General features: G+C 46.8%; 2 protein-coding genes and 1 long non-coding RNA gene across 3 annotated transcripts; 2 read left to right on the top strand and 1 right to left on the bottom strand.

The window, feature by feature from the left end:
• The first annotated feature begins 1,940 nt into the window (after nucleotides 1-1,940).
• scamp3 (secretory carrier membrane protein 3) lies at nucleotides 1,941-9,138 on the top strand. Its single transcript, XM_061253882.1, has 9 exons — nucleotides 1,941-2,922; nucleotides 3,447-3,527; nucleotides 4,697-4,810; nucleotides 5,159-5,282; nucleotides 5,954-6,082; nucleotides 6,870-7,029; nucleotides 7,525-7,626; nucleotides 7,758-7,875; nucleotides 8,313-9,138. Exons 1-9 carry the CDS (start codon nucleotides 2,869-2,871, stop codon nucleotides 8,460-8,462), a joined length of 1,032 nt encoding a protein of 343 aa, XP_061109866.1. The 5' UTR covers nucleotides 1,941-2,868; the 3' UTR covers nucleotides 8,463-9,138.
• LOC133136432 (uncharacterized) lies at nucleotides 5,991-10,489 on the bottom strand. Its single transcript, XR_009709524.1, has 3 exons — nucleotides 10,352-10,489; nucleotides 9,903-9,996; nucleotides 5,991-7,040 (listed from the first exon to the last, which is right to left on the bottom strand). It is a non-coding gene; the product is annotated as an uncharacterized LOC133136432 (long non-coding RNA).
• Nucleotides 10,490-10,546: 57 nt separating this feature from the next.
• rnf115b (ring finger protein 115b) lies at nucleotides 10,547-22,116 on the top strand. The gene is made up of 9 exons (XM_061253884.1): nucleotides 10,547-10,674; nucleotides 12,137-12,195; nucleotides 12,609-12,666; nucleotides 16,587-16,837; nucleotides 18,051-18,119; nucleotides 18,410-18,482; nucleotides 18,591-18,684; nucleotides 19,596-19,711; nucleotides 20,789-22,116. The coding sequence occupies exons 1-9, from the start codon at nucleotides 10,597-10,599 to the stop codon at nucleotides 20,906-20,908; spliced, it is 918 nt and encodes a 305-aa protein (XP_061109868.1). The 5' UTR covers nucleotides 10,547-10,596; the 3' UTR covers nucleotides 20,909-22,116.

Below are 22,116 nucleotides of genomic sequence, written 5' to 3'. Positions count from 1 at the left end.
AGAGGAGAGATGTGAGAGGTAACATGAGGAATATTAGGGACACCCACTGAACTCAATGGGGGCTGTGGATTAGAGGGATTGAGCAGCAGCAACGGATTTCACGCCACCAATGAGGGTCGCGCGTGGACTGCTGGGGGCGGGGCCTGAAATGCCAAACAGATTGCAGGGCAGTAATGACTGATGACAAGGTGCTTTGGGACAGCAGACAGAGTCTAGAAATATTGACTGAACACCAATGCGTGTATACACACTGCAAGCACAAGACATTTCAGCGCAACATACACACATGGGGCTTGCTGAAATAAAATCAACAGAAAAAGGAACAAGAGAGTGCGAAAGCATGTTCCTGAAAATCCACATGTTGTTTTCCGACTGTGCCATTCTGACAGCGTGACACAATCATGAACGTCTTTCACCTCATGCCCCGGTAAAATCTGGAAAAATGTGGTAAACTACGTCTCTACTGCCACCCGGTGGCAGACGGTAAAATACAGCCATGCACAAATAAAAAACGTAACGATTTGTAATTTAAAATCGTTTTCTGTTATTTGTGTACAGGAAGGATAAGAAAATAGAAAAGCAAACAAATTAATTAGTCGAAGTAGTCTATTAACATTTGGATCAAGTTGCATCTTTAATTACATTTTGGATTAAAATGCCTTTAAGGCCATGTTTTGTTGACATACACTGACTGCACATGCAGTGCACAAGTAATGACTTTAACCCCTTTGCACATATACTAAATCTTGCCAATTCTTGACATTTAAGTAGGGTTCTATTTATGGCCTTCTATTTTAGAACTCCAGATTGTTCATATTCACAATTTAGATGCGAAAAATGCAAATACTGGTGAAAATACAAAAAAAGACAAAACGTTCAGTCAGATGAATTTAAAATGCAGTCACCAAACACTTTATTAGGAACATTTACTTTATTACACCTACTTATTCATGCGATTTTCTAATCAGTGGCAGCAGTGCAATGCATACAATCATATAGATACTGGTCAGGAGCTTCAGTTAAGGTTCAAGCATCAGAATGGGTAAAATATGTGATCTCAGTGACTTTGAACGTTGAATGGTTGTTGGTGGCAGACAGGGTGATTCAGGGTGAAACTGCTGATCTCCTGGGATGTTCATGCACACTCGTCTCTAGAGTTTGCGAAGAATGGTGCCCAAAAAAAAAATCCAGTGAGTAGCCGTTCTGCAGATAGAAACGCCTTGTTGATGAGAGACGTCAGGAGAGAATAGCCAGACTGGTCAAAGCTGACAGGAAGGTGACAGTAACGCAAATAATCACACATTACAACAGTGGTATGCAGAAGAGCATATGGTATGCAAAATAAGTCTATTAATGTCCTCACTGAGTGTATGTACAACCTACATCAAATATATCAGCAGATATTAAAACACACACACACAAACCAAAGAAAGGCCAATCGTTGGACCATATGGATATGCAAATTCCGTCAAATGCACAGATGGACCGAAAACTAAAAATAGGTCAGTATTGCTTCTTGAATTCTGTGGTGATTGTGCGCCCACTGCTGGTCACCTGAAACATATAGTGCGTGGTTTCATAGTCTTGCAACAGTTAAACAGTTAGTGATATAGAATTGCAACGTCTTTTATAAATATACCAAATTCCGCAAATAATACATACACGTGTGCACACCAAAATACTAGAAAAGTACGTTGATTAAAAAAAATAATAATAATTGATCGGGTTATTGTTTACATGTATTCAATGCTCAAGCTGACGCATATAAAAATAATGAAGCACAACGCTTGAATATAATATGGCATTAGTATGATATTTTTCCGTTGGCGGAGTTATATTTTATTTTTTTAGTGACACCGCGCGGCTCTGAGCGCACAGGCACGCCCCTTTGTCTTTTTTTTACCCCACGTGTTTTCACCACGCCTGTCGCCGCAGTCACATGATAGAGCTTCCGGGATCCTACGTTTTGTGCAGCAGCAACAAAACGAAAACGGAGAAAGACTGCCAAGAAAGATACAAGGAAGTAGACACTTCAGATTCCGAAGAAAATAACAGGAACCGTTACTCGATTGGAATGAAATAGCTACATTGGAATTACAATTGACGAATTAGAAGCACTGGTTGCTCCGAATAGCTGTCGGGCTTGTTGTTATGCTAGCTGCAATCCTCGTTGACATAGCTTGTTGATCAGATAATATTAGCTAGTGGTGTTCGATTTTCTATAACCCTCAAATATAGCCAAATAGACACGTAATATAAATCATTCCGGCCAGCCTAATTTGCATTCGTATAAATAATTAGTTTTATATTTAGAAATATTATTTTCTTAATATTATCAGGCCGGCTATTGTCATACTGCAGATGTAACTACTTCGTAAAATCGCCGCATAGCTTATCAGCTGGCGCGACTGTCTCGGTGACTAACCCGCTGGCTTTATAAAGTGTTTTATAAAGTGCTGGCTTTCGCTAACAGGCTAGTTTGTGATAAAATAATACCACGTTCAAAGGCTAGTTAGCTTGCTAGCTAGTTGCAAAAGAAACGCTATCTAGACAGGTACCTCTGTAAATCAGAACAGAGCCCGGACATTTTATTGTATTGTCAATTTGAATATGTGCTAAGGTTTAGCTTATGTGTATTTTGCTCGGAAGAATAGCGAGACCTGAATATTACATTGCTGATCGATACGCGTAATCAAAATCAAAGTAGATCTCACTAGCTAGCTTTTTTTGTTTCGTTTTATCTACGTCAGACAAACAGGCCCCATTGACTGGCAACAATATATCCAGTAGAAAAGTGCCGTTAACAAGCTAGCTATTAAAACATAGGTCTGGATTGGTTGTGTGGATACCATACGGGCGTAATTCATTATGTCGCAGTACACCAGTTTCCCGGAACCGAACGATGACTCCAACCCCTTTCAGGTGAATTCTCTATTTCGCAGTATTAAAAACATGGATACGAATGTTGAATGTTTTGTAACATATTTTTTTTGTATTGCTTGAAAAACCTTGTTACGTCCGTCTTGTTTAAAGGTACCAAAACTACCGTTGATGTAACGCGTAAAAGGATCCTGTTAATATGTTGCTTTAATGGCAGACCATCCGTCTCTCATGTGATACTCCTCTTGAGTGTGTGTGTATTTTTGCACTGCTCACATTCTCCAAATGAGGGCATAAAAAGTTGTACTGTTGGCACCAGACAATTTTGTGAACTCTATTTGGGTAATCCCCTTTACCTGGAGTCCCCCCACCCCATCACTCTTCCGTGCTATTTTGTCTGCCCTCTATCCCACAACACTCCCACCTACACACACACACCAATTTTGTAATTAGATAAGTGACAGGGATGATAAGTAGTTTTCTGTGTGTGGTGTTTAGTTTTTTGTCAGATGTTGGGATTGACAGTGTTCTTACCGTTGATTTATTTCCGCCCGCATGCGCACAAGGACCCTGCAGTGACGCAACACAGCAGTAACACAGGGTATGCCACTCTGGACCTCTACAACCCCTTCGACAACAAGACCGGGGTAAGGCGCCGGACGCGCTTTAGCCGACTTGCAAGTGTGTGCTTGTATATAGGAGTCCGAGAACGATTTGGCGCAGATGTGCGAGCTTGCAAGCGCAGAGTCCTGGATGGAATGTTGCTACATTCCCGAAGATTGGGCTCGGTAACAGTCGCCGGTTGCCGAAGCTAGATTGATTCGTAAAGCAGTTCAGCGTTCCCTTCTTCGAGAACTTGACCCGAGGCGCTCCTGTAGATTTATTCGTATGTAACTTATTGCTGCGCCTTTGCGTACACAGCAACCGTCTCCGGTTTTACTGCCCGCTCAGCTTGTAGCAGGATGCTGAACGTACAGAAGGAAAACTACAGAGTTCCTGTATACAGCGTTTACACTCCTGTTCCGGGTGATTTATTCAGCTGCTGTCACTGCTAATGGACTTGGTTTAATAAATTAGTTGGGATTCCTAATGCCTAATGCACTGGTATTCTTTTCTTATTTGATGATATTTTTTTGCCAAACACGTGCAGAAAATAACAGATGTGTATGCACCTCTGGAAAAACTAGGACACTGAAAACACAGTAAGACTTCTATTTAAATGAAGCATTAGAGCAGTAGTAACCAGCCCTGGTCCTGGACATCTACTGTCCTGTAGGTTTTCACTCTAGCCCTAACAGAGCACACCTCATTCAACAGCTAGGGCTCTGTCCAATCGCTTATTTTTCACCCCCTATCTCTTTGTCCTTTGCCTGACCCAGAAATCGATCAGGCGTTTGACAGAGCAAGGCCGTTCCATTCTCCATCTTCACTTCCTATTATCGCCAATTTTTCTTGCCTCTCCTGGTGGGTGGAGCTAGGGCCAAGAAAAGGAACAAGGAGGTGAAAAATAAGTGATTGCATTGGAGCCCATAGATTTGAAAGAGCCCCTAGAGATCTTATCAAGTAGTAAAATCTGGTGTACCAAGTTAGGGTTGAAATGAAGACAGGATGGTAGATCTCCAGGAACAGGGTTGTGCAGCCCTGCTCTAGCTGTTGAATGAGGTGTGCTTTGTTGGGGTTGAAATGAAGACCTACAGGATGGTAGATATCCAGGAACGTGGTTGATTACCATTGCATTAGAGGAGTGCTGGTGTCCGTTGCCTGGCGGACGAGTAAATAATTTGCTGACTTTCTTCGTATGTTTGTGTCCCTGTAGCCTCCACCTCCCTACGAGGCCACCTCCCCTACTGCTCCTCCCGTTCCTGCCCAGACCCCGCCCAGCAGGACCACACCCACTGAGCCCAGGAACTATGGCTCCTACAGCTCACAGGTACCTTTCCCAGCAAGACGCTGGACACGGTGGTCACATGTACAGAGCAGTGAACACGTAATCATGTCATTGGTTCACACCTACTATATGAACCCTTTGGAGAGTAGATTCTTTGGAATGTTTTTTATTTTTTTCAGAATTCTAAGTCTGTGTTCTAGAACCCCATTGCTTTCAGTCACCAGTGAACATTCTAATCAAATGATTGTGACCTCATACCCTAAAGGGTGAAGTACGTTTGGCTGTCAGTTGCAGTACTCCTGTTTTAATAGCGCTTCCTGACGGTTTTAAATAGGCTGCGTTCGATTGTAGCACTTGCCGGCGCTTGTGACCCCTGCCCTTTGCTTGCAGTCGACCCCCGTGACCGCCACCACGGCGGAGCTGCTGAAGAAGCAGGAGGAGCTGGAGAGGAAGGCCAAGGAGCTGGAGAGGAGGGAGCGAGAGCTGGACTCCCACGCTCTGGGGGCGGGAGCCTGTGAGTGACAGGGGAAGGGACCAATGGGAGGAACAGGGGGAAAAGAGCTCTTGAGTGACGGGGGTGGGGCCAGTGGGAGGGAGAAGGACTAGACTCTTAATTGATCTTGAGGTCTGGCTATTTGGTTAGACCAGGGATGTAGAACTCTGTTCCTCGAGGGCCACTCTGCGTACTGTTTTGTTCCAACCAATTGCCTTGTAATTTGCTGATGACCCTGGTTCAAGCCTGTACTTGAGCACAGTAAAATCATTAGGATACACTTACAGTCTGCAGCTGTAGCCGGCACTCATACACATGTCAGATAAGATTGAGATGATGGGTGCGTTCGTTTACGGGTGCCTGGTACCTTCCTGGGCCTGTGATTGGAGGAGTCTGGGAAGTGTGTGACATCATCGCTTGCCACTGCTGCATAAGAGCGGGCAGGTTAGCAGCCTTCCACCAGGAAGTGAACTACGCCCAGCCTCTGTCACCAACTGACCGGGAGCCCCTTATTGAACCCTTATTCACTGTGTATGTCCTCTGATTCAGCTGCTAGAGCATTGGACTAACAATTGAAAGGTTGTGGGCAAAAGTTTGGATAAAAGCGCTTAATAAAGCATATCTGAATGTCTGGTATGTACACCATGACTCAAGCATCCATTTCTGTTTTTAACGGTCCCTTCCCCTCGCAGCACGTCAGAACAACTGGCCCCCCCTGCCCTCCTTCTTTCCCGTGGGACCCTGCTTCTACCAGGACATTGACCTGGAGATCAGCCAAAGCTTCCAGCACACCGTGAAAATCATGTACTACTTCTGGATCTGTGAGTGTCCGTCCGTCCATCTGTCCGTGCACGCACTGCCATAAGCCCCCGTGGGCACGTAAATCAACAAAGCCCGCATTCAGCTTGGCAGCTGACGCAATCCCGGAGCCCAGCGTCCAATTGTATTCAGAGCTCCGGTGACGGATGCACATTTCCACCAATGCTGTGGCTCTGTTTGTGGTGCCGGCCTGGCGGTCCCGCCCCCTTCAATGGAGGTGAACGCCAGAACTGCAGATGTTACCTTGTTAATATGGATCCCTTGGCGATTGCTGACATACATTTTCAAGCACAAGCTAGTAAAATTGCCCAGCAAGATGGTCCATTTAAACTCTATTGGCATTCTTGTAGCTCAATGCTATAACTATTTCCATTTTAGCGTGCAGTGTTAAAGAATAACAGTATCTTAATTGTACAGTCTGTTATTATTATTATTATTATTGAGGAAGACTGATGTGATTTTCATTTCTATTCATGTCGCTGCAGCAGACCTTGGTCAAATACATGAATTTTCGGATTCAAATTCTTTTCAACGCTTGTCTGGTGTATTGGAACATATGAAATACTCTCAAAAAGTGCAAACCCTGCCTTCTGGTCCTCTTGGTTGGCTCATGTGCACCAAGCAAGATCAGTCGAGCACAGAAAAGCACTTGAATTCCGAAACTATTACGTATTTGACCCAGGTCTGAAGGGTAGCAGAAGTGGATAAGGGGAAAAAGGGCTAGTACATTAACCACTCCTGAAGCTGCTGCTTCCCTCTGACCTCTGACCTCTGACCTCTCCCCCTCAGTCTCTGCGTCCACCCTGCTATTTAACTTCATCTCCAGCCTGGCGCTGTTCTGCGTGGACACGTCCAACGGCGTGGGCCTGGGTCTGGCCATCCTCTGGGTGATCCTCTTCACCCCCTGCTCCTTTGTCTGTTGGTACAGGCCTGTGTACAAAGCCTTCAGGTATGCACCATCTTGCAACATAAATGGGGGGGGGGGACCACAGAAATTATACAACAAAGGAAGTAACAGCAAAGTAAATAACATAAAATCAAAACAACAGCACAAAGCCAGTTAAATCCCTTTAACCAAAGGCTGCACTCCGTTTCTTTGCGTCCTATTGCAGTTGTCCTCCATGCACTGCTCTGTGGCTGGCAGATAGTCCGGTTTAAAATACTGCTCCATTTCAGACATTGACGCACTTTCCACATTTGGTTTCAGTAATACTATCCTGAAAAATGGAGCCGACTGTGGTCCGCAAAACAACCTTTCGTTTATTGTTGTGATATCTTTTGCATACAATGCTGTGTCAGCACATAAGTTGTACTTGGGTAAATGGTAATCAGTTATGCAATAGCTTACTTTACGGTTTTTATCTACTGTGGTAAAATCGCACTCTAGTGCTGAGGCTTGTTGACTTTTTTCCTCTAAAGAAAGATCCTCCGTTTCTCTCTGCAGGAGTGACAGCTCCTTCAACTTCTTTGCCTTTTTCTTCATCTTCTTCGTCCAAGTGGTCCTGTATGTCATGATGACCATCGGGATCCCCCACTGGGGGTTCAGGTATGGAGCAAAGCGCAGAGGGATGTGTGGATGACGCGTGTGTTCAGTTCTGAGCATGACGTGTGTGTTCAGTTCTGAGACCCCTCTCTCCCTCTCTCCCTCTCTCCCTCCCTTCCTCTCTCTCTCCCCAGCGGGTGGATTGTGAGCCTGGGGACCCTGAAGACCAATGTGGCCGTGGGAGTGATCATGATGCTCAACGCTGTGCTCTTCACCGGGCAGGCCGTCATGGGCGTGATCATGCTCAAGAAGGTAGATTGACTGACAGGAGGGAGGGGAGGGAAGGGATTGGTGTGCAGGTTAGCTGTGCAGATTGGTCAAACTCAACCAGGGTTGAATGGGGTGTTTCAGTGATAGGTTGAGGATAGCCCTCAACCCACACACCTTGAGGCTAAGGTGCATGACTGGGACCCAGAGGGTTGGTGGTTCAAGCCCCGGTGTAGCCACGATAAGATGTGCACAGCTGTTGGGCCCTTGAGCAAGGCCCTAACCCCTCATTGCTCCAGAGCGGATTGTCCCCCTCTAATCAACAATAAGTCGCTGAAGTAGTAATTATTACGATTCTTATTACCTCCCAGATAGGTTTGGTCACCACTGAGTGAAATGGTACACACACACACCCACCCCTCTCTCCACAGCCTACACTAATATCCTCCTCTCCCCCTCTTCTCTTCCGCATCACCCTACAGGTCCACTCCCTGTACAGGCAGACCGGGGCCAGCTTCCAGAAGGCCCAGGCCGAGTTTGCCACGGGGGTCATGTCCAATCAGGCGGTGCGACAGGCTGCGGCCAACGCCACCGCCTCCGCGGCCCAGGGGGCCTTTACCGGCGCCCGATAGGCTGAGGGAGCTCGGGGCATCATCACTACGCTGTGAGGGGTTGGTGGGTCAGTCATATACCTAGTGGCCGACCCAATAGGATGTCAGACGGGGCGGGGCTTAATCAACTTGAGAAAGAAGCAAGGCTGTAGGTCTGAGGGGTTTTAGTATGAAAGCCAAATGAAGGAATTGAATACAGGAAAAAAAAATATATATATATACAATTATGGAGCATTATTGTGTCAAAAGAAAGAGAGCAGGGGGAGGCTATCCATTAGATTGTTTTTGAGGGAATTTACAGAAAACACTACCAATCTCCCCGTTCGTTAAAGTTAAGTCACTTTAAAAATTTGTACTGCGATTGAGTGTAATTTCTGAACCGGTTATCGGAACGTCGGGACGGTCAGAAATGGGGAGGGCTTGGAGTCTGTGTGGAAACGGACCAGAGGTGCCATCTAAACATTTAACTAAAACCAATTGCCGTTCGATTATTTGTGACCTATGTTGCCGTAACGTTAGTGAACTAACCAGTCGTTTTGTAATTGTAAACGAGAATGCCTATTTACACAACTTTGTCGAATGCCAGAATAATTACATGATTGCTACACACACGTAATTTCTGTTGTATTGTTGTTTTTCTGCTGTTTGTTGTCATCAGTATTGCGATTTATGTTTTAATAAATTAATTCAAATGCCATATATTTTCCTAGCATTCTATCTACTCTATCAGTATATGTTTTCCCAGTCCATTATCACAATTTATTGCTAGCTTCCATGATATGTCATATACACAAGTGAAACTGATCTTTCGGGGCAATTTTTTAAAGGCAGGGAGTCTATTTGACTGATGTCAGATGAGAATGCATGCCGCTGTGTGAAAAGGATATCGATTGGAGGGGAACAGACATTTGATCGACATACAGGCCCACTGGAACACGATGACGAGGAAAACTTGTGAAAATACACAAGAATTACAATATTATACATTTTTTGTAATGTATACTTTAAGACATGCTCATAAGGTTAGGAAGGACTGATTAAATTGAGGAAGAAGTTAATTTTGATTTCAGCTTGTCTTTTATACATAGTGCATTGCAAAACAATATTTAGCTGGCCAGTGAAGAAATGTTGCTGAATCGGTGAATTTTGCTACTTCAGTCAGCAGCTTCAGAATCAGACGTAAGGTCACGTTGCTCTCGTGGTCATAAGTCATTGACAAATCACATTAGCCTGTGATTCAACTTCCTGTGTCTGGATCCATGCATCGCAGAGAACTAATCGAACAATGCACTTAAAGGGCCAATCGTGAGGAGCAAAATAAGTGTAATCTGCACCATCATCATAATTATCATCAAAAGGGAAGAAGAGACTTAAAAAAAAAAAAAAAACTTTTGGTTTCATATAGTACCAAGCAATGCTTTGGGGTTATGCTAATCTGGGTATCCTGTTCTTGAGGCTTACCAGTGGTTTGCATCTTGCGGTGAACCCTCTTGAGGTTATGCTGGCGTTTCTTCTCGTTACATGTATGCCCATATCTTGGGAGAGTGATCTGAATCTGTGTGATGGTTCAAAAAGAGGATCATCAAATCATTTAAGGTCTGAGAATGGCTAGTTTTCCACCCTCCCTTTACCTGGGAGTCGGGTGTGAATCAGTCTGGCCAATCAGTAGCTGAAACAACGAAGAATGTGTGACTGTACGAGTACTGTACTGTGTACAAGCAGACGGCCCTTAAACTATTTGGACACAAACATGCCTTGACATTGACTCATGTAATTTCAGCTATTGTTGTTGGTTGGCTGTAGGCCATTTACGACTGTAGAGCCAGGATAACATTTCAAACTCTGTGCTTGAATGGCATGAGTGGCATGCATGGTGACACCTCCATCAACAGCACCACGCCTATCCTCACCCGCTCCTCCGCCCGAAAAAGAAAAAGAAAAAGATAAATGAATCTAAAAATGAGAAGAGTAGTTCGTCAGCATACATTTGTAGAAGGTCTTGGATGGTCTCAAAAATTATCGCCACTTCCGCCCCTCGTGCCTTCCTCGACGGTCCAAAAATAGAGGCAGAATCTGCGCATGCGTGTAGTTCTGTTGCGCGCCGCCTCCTTCCGTGAGCAGGGGGGAGGGGGCGACGTCAGTGTTTGTGTGGAAGATGGCGGAGGCTGCGGCGGTTCCACAGCATCGCTTCTTCTGTCACTGTTGTAAAGGTGAAGTCAACCCCAAACTCCCGGTGAGTCTGTCCTCGCCCTTCTCGGTCTCCCGGTCTGTCCGACCTTTGTCGGTCAGGGGTCTGGCGCTAACGTTTCGAGGTCAGGGCAGTCCAATGCACCAGCGTTTGTTTACAGGCCTTTGACGTGAAAGCTGAAATAAGTGTTAGGTGACGGTGTCCTGTGTATTATTTGTAAGGAGAAAGAAATATAGCTGACGATCCATAAATTGCCTGTTTTATGGTATCGCATAGTAGCTATACACATTGACCATTGTCAGACAAGAGCGTTCCTTGATTTCTGTTGTTATTTGCAATGTAGGATCCCGGAATCAAACGCTGTTGGTCTAACGTTGGTGATTTGGTGGTAGAGTCGATGTCGCTAAGTTAGCTAGCTAGCTAATGCTACCCAGTCAAGCCAGTCGCAGCGCAACTTGGCAGGAAGAGTTCCTACTTATCGTCACCCTGTCAGTCGAAGCTTCGAGACGTTCTAGAAGAGCTGACAAGTCCTTTTTTGGCGTTGATATCAAAGCACTCTCTATGGACGTCAAAATTGAAGATGGGATAACGTAGCTAGCTACAGAACTAGCCAGGTGCATACAACGCACACCACTGTCGCTGCAATAACGGCCAGGCCAGGTGTCCGAGTTTCTCTCTGACCGACTGTCAGGTAGCCAGGTGACTGTTGGCTTATTATTTTTTCACTGTCAACCGTGGTATGTCAGTAACCTTAACTTGGATTCATGTGAAACGCTGCGGCATTTTTGCGTGTAAGATCCTGGTTGTTTGCCGGTATCTAAAATACGCCACTGCCGGATTATGTGCATAGTACTTAAATATAGGTATGGTACACGAGTGGATGCATCTGTCTTACTGCGACATGTTATCTTTTGCCGGTTGTAAGGCGTTTATTTTCCGAGTCAGGCTTTGCACGTGCCAAGCAATTAAAGAAACAGCGGGTCAGTGAATATCCCTCTAATTATTGCTTGCGCTATGTCAAATGATCAGTTAGTTTTTCTGTCTGCTATTATCACACGAATGCCGTGATACAACAGTGTTGTGTTTGGTAAGTGGTTCCAGAGTCTTCTGAATTTTGGTCTACGGAAAGATAGTGTTCTGCTATTACAATGCATGAATTACATTTCAGCCTCAAGTACTCTTATGATATTGGGTAAGTTATTCTCATATTACGTCACCCTAATCATGTTTATGAAACTATAAAGTGTTCTGTGACACATGATTCTAATTGTACAGTAGTAACCTGTATCACTGAGACATTGCCATTGTGCTACACCTTTTGAAGATTGATCTAGAATCACACCTACGTTGTATTTTTGCCCTTATGTGAAAACGAGCATGTAGCCAATACTGACTTCTGGCCGGTTTGACCCTGAATGACTCCCACCCCGTCAGTGTATGATATGATGTTTTCGTGCTCACTGTTATGGGCTGGACTGTGACGTACATACATAATGTGTGTCTTCAGGAGTACATTTGCCCCAGATGTGAGTCTGGCTTCATAGAGGAAGTGACAGAGGATTCCAGGTGAGATCTTTATTTTGTTTTATTTTTTTATTTCTTTCTAACAGTCGATAATGGTACATTGGCAGTACATTTTCCCTTTCTAACAAACACATTTCACAAAAGTACCCTGAAAGGTACAATAATGTTGTTTAGGTACTAATAAGCACCTCTTACAAAATGAATGATTAAACCCATGGCTAGGGGTACAACTTATGTTGTACATTGTACCTTTTATGCACTTTTTCTTACCTTTTTTCCTGAGAGTGCAGGCGGTAAGGCTGTGAAGCTGTTTGGTGGTTTTGTTTGGGTGTTTGTTGGCCTCCCTCTCTTCCCTGCTCATTCTTATTTCGGGCGCGTGAATCATCTTTGCTGTTGCTGAAATGCATAAACGTGAGCGTGATTAAAATGGCTGCTTTTGTTCTCGTTTCTCTCAGTCTCCTGGAGGGCGGAGCCACAGGGATCAATGATGACGTAGCCACACAGTTTGCAGAGGTACCTTATCACTCCTACATACACCTTACGACCTGTACCTCTCCCGTTTGCCCCTGTCCCCCTCTCTCCAGTTTTGGCTCGGTGGCACTTTCACCCCACCTTCCTGTATACCCCCCGCCCCCCACATTAATGTCTCTTCCTCCTCGACCCTCACCCTCATCTTCCTCACTCGTTTCTTCCTCTGTCAGTGTCTGGTGTCTGTGAAACAAACACTCCTCCGTCCCATTGCTCTTCAAATGACCCTCAGGGGACAGAGATGGCACACAACGCAGGACCTTTCAAATATCTGTGCCTGTGTCGTTTATTGTGAGGCGAGGAGGCTAGATGGGTATGTAAAATGATGTCCTCTGTAGAACAATCAAGACTTTTATTTTAAAACCTCTGTTTGCCATGTTTTTAAAAGCAACTCTTAAGCATTAACACCTGAAGGTGAAGGCCTCACCCTAGACGTTAAAGGTTCTTACTGGAGGCAGATGTGTAGAACGATGGACTCTGGATTGTGTGAGGAGGGTATATGAACTAGATTTGAAATACGTGAGGGTATGTGAACTAGACTTGATGTTCATGACTGCAGACAGCTGATCGTTTATGTGACCTTATCCGACCCATTCCATAGCTGTTCTAACGTACTTATTGAACATCGCTTTGCATAAAAGCTTCTGCTAAATAAATGTAGTGTAATGGTCTATGTGCCTGAGGAGGTTCGGGTTGACCAGGAAAGGACAGTGGTCCCCAGGATGCCCCTGTTGCTGAAAGCAGGGTGTAGCCTTTAGCCAGGCTGAGCAGGGTATACTGCTTGCTCCTCCTCCTCCACCGCAGGGGTCAGACCCTGACAGCAGCCATGCCGTTAGTGTATCACCTCTTCGCTTGGTGTGCAGTCTGCGGTCTCAGAGTGCGCCCGGGCAGCTGGCTGGACAGAAGCGTGGCTTGCAGCGCGTGAGCGAGCCCCGGGGGGGTGGTCAGGGATGGAATCCGGCCCGTGCCGCTGGCCGTGGCTTCACGCTGCTCGGAGATATGGGAGGGCAGGCTGTCGGTCGGGATGACGTCGGCTGCCGGAGCGACCCCCGCTGGCCGTGCGGGTGCTTGCGGGTCTCCCTCTGAGCCGTCGCGTGAAGGGGTCTCCTGCGTCCTCCATGAGCGCGAACGAGGTTTGGGACTACGGCGTGAAAAAAAAAAGGGGGGGGGGGGGGGGCGGTTTGTGACAGGCGTGTGTCTCGGATGAGCACCGCAAGCTGTCTTCTCCTGAGTCAGCAGGGGAGAATAACAGATTGTTCTGGGTCCAGATTTGGGTGGGATTTCAGTTATTTGTCATAAGCCAGAATTTCTGATTAAGTTGGGGGAGAAAACTATATTGTGGTATTATACTGTAACAACTATTGTGGTTATAACATTTATATTACAACCAACGCCTATTTGCATGTATGTTATTAAAATACCAAATCCACACTAAGTTTGAGCTGTCTTCTTCTGAGTCAGCAGGGGAGAATAACAGATTGTTCTGGGTCCAGATTTGGGTGGGATTTCAGTTATTTGTCATAAACCAGATTTTCTGAGTAAGTTGGCGGAGAAAGATATATTGTGGTATTATACTGTAACAACTATTGTGGTTATAACATTTATATTACAACCAACACCTATTTGCATGTATGTTATTAAAATACCAAATCCACACGAAGTTCGGTTGAATGTTTCAGGAGAATTTAGCACCTCTGACGGCGTACTTATTTGTAGTTCTAGAGGAAGGAGTGCTAGATTTAAGATGTTCTGGGCGACTCAAAATTCCCAGAGAGGGAGAGAATTTCGATGGAATTCCCCCAGCGTTCATACATCTGGAAGGTTCCATGGAAACACTGGTAATGGGTCTGGATGTGGAAACCCTTGTCTGGGGGTCTGAAGTGTGGTCGCTGGCTTTCCTCTTGCTGGAGAATGCCGCGGACATGGAGGGAAACTTTAGACATGGAAAGTCTTTCAGAAGTGCGTTCCCAGGGACCCTCTGCTATGCGTTTACAAGACTATATTAATCACCCCTGGCGTGGTCCATTAGAACTGGCCAAAGCTGCCACAAACAAATTGGCACCACAGTTAAGGGTACGTTTTCACTTATTGCAGCAATAAATAAAAAAAAGCCCTCTTCTCAAAGCTTCAAAATAGTAGTTTACTCGATTAGGGAGTCCATTATGGCCAGTTCAGTCAGGATACTGTACATGATCTGTCATGGGGGGGGTGGTGGGGTGGTGGTGGTCTAACATAAAGAAGAGAATGTGATTTTTAGGATGTGATGTTTGTCCTTTGTCTCTTGCCAAATTTCAGAATTCTTTAGTGTGTTGAAAGTGAAACCATTTATTATTGTGAATTTCAAGTTGTTGAAGGAATTTGAGGAAAGTTATTCTGTTCTATTCAGGACAACTGTTAGGGTTTGTGAGTACTGTGACAACCAGCATAAATGTATTTTCTCTTTTTAGATTTTTAGTTTAAATTTTTCTTAGTGTTAATACTGTAAATTTGTGTCAGATGGGAGATTTATAATTATGAAGACATTTGAATTGATTGTTTCAAGATCTTGTTCCTCCTAGTTCATAAGCAGTTTGTTCATTATCTCATTGTATGATTTACTAATTGCTTTTCATAACCGTTTTGGGCTGTGATTTTTTAATGATCTGTATCCAAAGATAACTTTGCCATTTCTAGCAAGCTTATCTTTGAAGAGAAGTCTAACCTGTAGTGATAAGCTATGTAGTTTCTTGCTAATAAACAGTTCAGTTTGGTACTCGAGTGCTGAAGACAATTGTGCGATCTGTACAAATTCAAATTCCCTGCCTAACAACAGCCTGACAGCCTGAATTCCTGGCTTCCATTTATAGCTGTGAGCTAGTTGAGTGTACTAGTTTTTTGGAACGGACGCAATGCTGTCAGACACAACTTTTGTAGGGAGAAGTAGAGTATGCGCTACGCCGTGTGGGCTGCTGCCTGTCTTTCTGCATTTGAGCCCGACGCGGAGGTTTCGCGTGTAGCAGGTCTGTACTTGCAGGCAGCATCGGCGAACGGCCTGCTAGCTAACGAGTCTCAGAATCAGACATGGGTGGTGCGTTGCGGATGTATGAATACATTGGACGATCTGAGCCTCTGACCTCGGTGACTACGCTGACGTTAGCGGCTAGTTGTTGGCTGAGAGCGCGCGACCGCTTGCGTGTTGTGTGAGTGCGGCCTCGTAAAGAGGAAGGGAAAACGGTCTCGTTGTAAACGTCTCATTCCCACGCAGTCTGCGATAGTGTCTGGAAGATAATCATTAAACCGTCACTTTGGCAATAAAAGCCTGTCGTTTCTCCAGTAACCGCCCATTCGGGGGGAACAATGGTTCTGGCCTTTACACACACGAAATCTGTCCGCGTATGGTGTGAATTACTTAGAAGAGCTGTAGCATTTTTTTATATGCATTATACTCTTACTGTAAATGAGTATTTTCGAACATTTGAAAAGGCTAACTGATTACAGGCTTAGTCATTGCAACCCTGAGCAAGATGACACAGATTGGAAATTCCGTGCCATGCTGATAGTCGGCCAGCAGTTGCTGTGCTGTGCACGAGTGAATGTGAGAATGAGAATAGGTTTCTGATCGGGAACAGTGCCGATGATAATGTCGCGGTGTCTTCCGCTTTCTGGTGTGTTTTCGAATGAGTGATGCGTCTTCAGCACGCTGCGTTCTCAAGGCCTTGTTTAGCTGCTGATTGAAAGGAAACCACAAATACGTGCAGACACTACAGCCCTCCAGGACTAGAGTTTGACCCCCGATCTAAAGCAATGTAAATGAGTTGTGCTGCTGTGTTATCCTTGCTTTCATGCACAGGTGTGAGACTGTGATTGGTTGCTTCCTCCTTGGCCTTGTTCTGATTGGCCCCTCCGTCGCGCTGTGTCCCTCCCAGCTCTGGCACCTGCTGTTCGTGGAGCGCTCGCCGCCTTTCGCCATGGATTCGGACGCCCTGGACGCGGACCCCCGGGTCTCCGGGGGCGGGACGGCGGGGGTGCCCGTCGGGGGAGGGTCGGGGGGCCCCCTGGGGTCCCCGCTGGGCGGGTCGGAGCACTGGGTGCCCGGCCGCCCCCCGCGCCTCCACAGTCAGAGGAGGTACCGGTCCCGGGGCACCACCCGACCCGACCGCACGCCTGCAGTGGAGGGGTGAGCGGAGTCTTCTGTCCATCCTCTCTCTCTCTCTCTCTGTCTCTGTCTCTCTCTCTCTCTCTCTCTCTGTCTCTTTCTCTCTCTCTCTCTATCTCTCCCTGTTTCTTTTTCACCCAATACAGCAATTTTTTAAATAACACTTATTTTATTTTGTATAGGGCTTTTTACAGTGAAATGTCAGAAAGATACTTTATAGCGAGCTGAAGGCAAATTGGGCAGAAACCAGGCTTGAACCCCAGGAAAGGCCTGACCCAGGCAGAAACCAGGCCTGAACCCCAGGAAAGGCCTGACCCAGGCAGAAACCAGGCCTGAACCTCATTTTTCCTTGTGTTTCCTAGTTTCCTTCCAGCTAATTTTAGGCAAGTTGATGTTAACCATTGCGTTGAGCATCAGCTAAACAAGCACAGTGCCAATATGGCCCTTTCCCATACAGGGCATTGTGTTTACTGTCATCAGATATTTCAAACATAGCTCCGAGGATGGGTTAACTGAGATGTTAGCCCTCTCTTTTTTTTTTTTAGCTTGGATTGCCTGCAGATTTGTTGTATTTGGTGTAGCCCGGGGCTCGAACGAGTTTCGACAGCAAACATGGAGCGCTGTTTACCCTGCCTGCGTCAGGGTGCAGGTGTGGGATCCGTGAGCGCCTCGCTCCACGGAAACGCACGTCCCAGAACAAACACCCGCATTATCGGCCCCACACGCTGCGCTGGGTCATTCAGGAAGAGAAGGATTTTCATGCCTCGGTGTCACAGTGCCACGTTCCAAATCCGTAACTTTCAGATAATATTGATCAGGTCTTGGTCAAATACGTAATTGTCTTGGATTTAAATAGTTTTCGGTGCTCGATAGATTTTGCCTGGTGCAACTGAGCCAACCAAGAGAACCAGAAGGCGGGGTTTGCACTTTTTGAAAGTATCTCACAGGTTCCAATGCACCACAGAAGAACAGTAAAGTGTAGAAAACAATTGAATTTAATCCAAAACAATTATAATTTCACCTGGGGTCTTGTATACATCTGAACTGGGGGGGGGGGGACTTGATCATCTTGGATTTAATAGGTGCTCTGTACGTATTGATCTTTGGTCAGTAAAGTGCTAGACTGCTCTTCTAGTCCTATGAGTGGCAGTGACTTACTGCAACAAGGGATGGTTTCCATGGTAACGCTCTGAATGTTCTCTTCTCCCCACCAACCCCCTGTCGCTCCCTGCAGGATAGTACAGCAGTTTCTGGCTGGTCTGTTTGCCAACTCCGGAGGACCCGGGTCCCCCCCATTGTCCTGGTACGTTATAATTATTATTTAATGGTACCCATCAATAATTATAAGTAATTTCTTAGTTATCCAAAGTGATTTACAGTTGATTTAGGCTAAGCAGGGGACAATCCCCTCTGGAGCAATGCAGGGTTAAGGGCCTTGCTCAAGGGCCCAACAGCTACGCTTGAACCGGCAATCTTCTGCGTCCCGGTCGTGTACCTTCGCCACTAGGCTGCAGGCCGCCCTACATAAGCACTGTTGGTGTTGCTCACGGTCTCACTGAGGCTGTTGCGTGGCTGTGACTGCTTCTGTCCCAGGACAGGCATGCTGCACTCAAACCCCGGGGACTACGCCTGGGGCCAGGGGGGTCTGGACGCCGTCATCACGCAGGTCAGCGAACGCTCCGCGCGCTCCTTTTCACCGCCACGCTCGGCCTGTTAGTCCTCCTCCTCCTCAACCCTCTCTGTGTCCCTCTCCCTCGCTGCTCTCTTCCCGTAGCTGTTGGGTCAGTTTGAGAACACGGGCCCCCCACCGGCGGAGAAGGAGAAGATCTCGTCCCTCCCCACAGTCATCGTTTCTCAGGAACAGGCCGGTGAGTAACCCCCCCCTCCACGTCTGTACTGCCCTGGCCTGGCATCTGTTCTGTCCAGAAATCGTGACGTTAGCTGCCTCAGTTTTATGGGGTTCGGTTTCCTGCCTTACCTCAGCCGGACTCGTTTACGGTTTCCAAACAGCCCTGTGTGCTGGCTGGGCCTGACGGAGGAAACACACCCCCCACCCCTCCCTCTGATCCCCCCATCTCACACACACACACACACACACACACACACACACACACACACACACACCCACACACAGACACACACACTTCAGCAGTTCAGTAGTTCAGTAAAGGGGTGCTTAACCATCATGCGCCCACTCTGTTTGTCCTTTGACTTAAGAGTGTGTTCAGATCAAAAGCAGCTGTCTCTCTTACCTTCTCTCTCCCCCCTCTGTTCTCTCACCTCTCTCTGCAATGTTCTTCCCCCTCTTTCTCTCTCTGCCTCTGTCCCTCTCTCTAATGTTCTTCTTGCTCTCTCTCTCCTCTCCCTCTCTGTCTGTCTCACTCCCTCCCTTCTCTCTCTCCCTCTCTCTCTCCCCCCTCTCTCCTCTCTCCCTCTCCCCCTCTCCCTTCTCTCTCCCTCCCTCTCTCTCTCCCCCTCTCCCCCCTCTCTCTCTCTCTCTCTCTCTGTCTCCCTCCCTCCCTCTCTCTCTCCCCCTCTCTCTCTCTGTCTCTCTCCCTCCCTTCTCTCTCTCCTTCTCTCTCTGTCTCTCTCTCTCCCCCCCTCTCCCTCTCCCTCTCCCTCTCTCTCTCCCTTCTCTCTCTCCCCACCCCTCTCTCTCCCTCTCTCCCTCCCTCTCTCTCCACCCCCCCCTCTCTCTCCCTCTCTCTCTCTCCCTCCCTCTCTCTTCCCACCCCTCTCTCTCTCTCCCTCTCTCCCCCTCTCTCTCTCTCTCTCTCAGATTTGAATATGGAGTGCCCGGTGTGTAAGGAGGATTACTCGGTGGGAGAGCCCGTTCGGCAGCTTCCCTGTAACCATTTTTTCCACAGCGGCTGCATAGTGCCCTGGCTAGAAATGGTGAGAGCCGTGGGCCGAGGGGAGAGGGGGAGAGGGGGAGAGGGGGAGAGAGCGAATAAGGGAGGGATGGGGACGACGTGGGGCGAGGTCCGTAAGTATTTGGACAGTGGTACATGTCCATGTACTCCAGCACATCGGATTTGAAGTGCAACAATGTCATATGAGATTAAAGGGCAGGCTGTCACCTTTCATTTACGTCAGGTGATCCATATAGGAATTGTATTCTTTTTTTAGTATCTAGTCTTGATTCTTGGCTTTTGATTGCGATTGCAGCCTGTTCATGGTGTACGAGTTGTGATGATGAAAGCCAAGGCTGAGAACTGGTGTATGCATTTGGTTGAATTTGAGCAGGTCAGAATTGATTCTGCTGCTCTCAGCAGTTACATTATCATTGAAGGCAAGCGAGCCTTTATGCCCAACATATAACACCCACCATGTTCAACAGATGAGAGGGGTTCTTTGGATCTTGGGCAGTTCCCTTTACCCTCCACTCTTTGCTCTTAGCTGAGAAGCCAACTTGTATCACTGTCCAAATACTTACAGACCTCAGTGTACATATAGGTAGCTAAAAGCTAGCTATGATGTCCAAGCTATGGCAGAAAGTCAGAACTGGCCTGTAGTTGGTGTTGAAAGGCTAACCCCTGAAAAACCCTGGGGGGGGGGGGGGTGAAAGGAGAAGATGGAGTACAGAGTAAAATGTCCAGTGTCAATTCAACTTAACAGAGTGCATATGAGTCCGTTAGGGAGTGTGTAAGCGTAAACTGAATTCTGAAAACGGACCATTTTACTATGTAGAGATGTACCGCGCACACGCACACCTGGGTCAAATACGTAATTGTTTCGTATTCAAATACTGTTCTGTGCTCGTTTGATCTTGTCTGATGCAACTGAGCCAAACAAGAGGGCCGGAGAAAGTGCAGGGTTTGCGCTTTTTGAGAGCACTTCATCAGTTCTGAACCGCCAGACAAGCTCAGTAAAGTGTAGAAAAGCCTTTGAATCCATTTGAAATCTGACCCAGGTCTGACGCAGAGGCCTGCGCTGGCTTGGCGTGTGTGACGTGTTTGCGTGTCTCCGCAGCACGACACGTGTCCCGTGTGCAGAAAGAGCCTGAGCGGAGAGGACCACAGCGGCCAGCTCCCGACAGACCCCTCCTCCCACAGCACTGATCCCCGCCCACAGGAGAGATGGTCCTTCTGAGAGAGAGCAGCTCTACGCCCCCCCATCCCTCCCTCCATCCATCCATCCATCCATCCATCCCTCCCTCCACCTCCGTCTTTATCTCGCTCTACGGACACTGGAGAGAGACTGTTTCCACCCTCCCCTCCTCCTCCTCCTCCTCCACACCTCCGTCTCTCCGTCACCCTGCTCCTCATCCTCTCGCTCGCTGAAGGCACACCCTCCGTTCATCCCCCCCCATCCCGGCTGCTGTCGTCCGTGCGTCTCTCTTTCTCTCCCTCCCGCGCCCCCTTTCCCGTCCGATTTTTTTTTTTTTTCGCCTGGACTCCGGAGACTTCCGGAAACTTCCGTCAGAGCCTCCGAAAGCGTTCCCGCGGCAACCGCGGGGCGCCCGGGCGAGAGCGAGCCGGTTCCCGGCCCCGTTCCGAAACGCGGCGCGGCGGACGAACACGGCTCTCGTTATCTCCTCTCCCCCCGCCTCCGGTTTCCCCACGCACACAGCAGCCCGGCCATCCTTTCATCTCTACACCCTTTCATCTTTCTGTCGTCAGAAGCAGGGAGTCATGCTCGCCCTCGCCCCCTCCGTCTTTACACTGGCCCTGATCTCCGCATATGGCTGTCCCGCTGTCTTGTATATATTATACAACAGCGGGTCCTTGTTTCTTTGGTGAACAGTTTCATTTGTTTTTTTGTTTTGTTATTTTTTTTTGCTTTCTTTTCATCTCAATCACTCTATTTTTTTAATGTAAATAGTTTTAGTCCAACAACTGGTTAATACGAAGCCTATCGATGACTACGAAATGAGGGATCCTCAAAGCGTCATGAAGCGTGCGTGCGCGTGTATACATACGTGTGCATGTAGAGGCACTTCTATATGTACACGTATGTGTACATGCCTATACGTCTGTGTATATATGTGTATGTATATGCATATATATGTATGACAACAAATTAAATCAAGACAAAAGGAATAAAAAATGGTAACACATTGATAATTCTGTGAACAGACTCATTCAGTAGAAGGTGATAAAGTGGGTGTATGTATGTATGTATGTATGTGCGTGTGTATGTATATGTATAATATATATGCACATATCTATATTTGTATATATATAATATGTATACATATCTTTGATGTATGATTTCTGTAAAACAGTTGCGTTTTTGGCGGGTCTAAGGTATTGTTGTGCTGGAGTTTTGAATAAAGTGCATGTAAATATGGACGTGAA

This window comes from Conger conger, chromosome 9 (genome assembly GCF_963514075.1).
Source record: "Conger conger chromosome 9, fConCon1.1, whole genome shotgun sequence".
NCBI classification, from domain to species: Eukaryota; Metazoa; Chordata; class Actinopteri; order Anguilliformes; family Congridae; genus Conger; species Conger conger.
The sequence above is the reverse complement of the archived record's forward strand: the minus strand, read 5'-3'. Positions and strand labels throughout refer to the sequence as shown.

Coding starts and splice junctions, on each gene's coding strand:
- scamp3 (XM_061253882.1), top strand. CDS start 2,869: ATGTCGCAGTACACCAGTTTCCCGGAACCGAACGATGACTCCAACCCC. Junction 2,923..3,446: donor ATGACTCCAACCCCTTTCAG/GTGAATTCTCTA, acceptor CATGCGCACAAG/GACCCTGCAGTGACGCAACA. Junction 7,627..7,757: donor ATCCCCCACTGGGGGTTCAG/GTATGGAGCAAA, acceptor CTCTCTCCCCAG/CGGGTGGATTGTGAGCCTGG.
- rnf115b (XM_061253884.1), top strand. CDS start 10,597: ATGGCGGAGGCTGCGGCGGTTCCACAGCATCGCTTCTTCTGTCACTGT. Junction 18,120..18,409: donor GGGTCCCCCCCATTGTCCTG/GTACGTTATAAT, acceptor CTTCTGTCCCAG/GACAGGCATGCTGCACTCAA. Junction 18,685..19,595: donor CGTTTCTCAGGAACAGGCCG/GTGAGTAACCCC, acceptor TCTCTCTCTCAG/ATTTGAATATGGAGTGCCCG.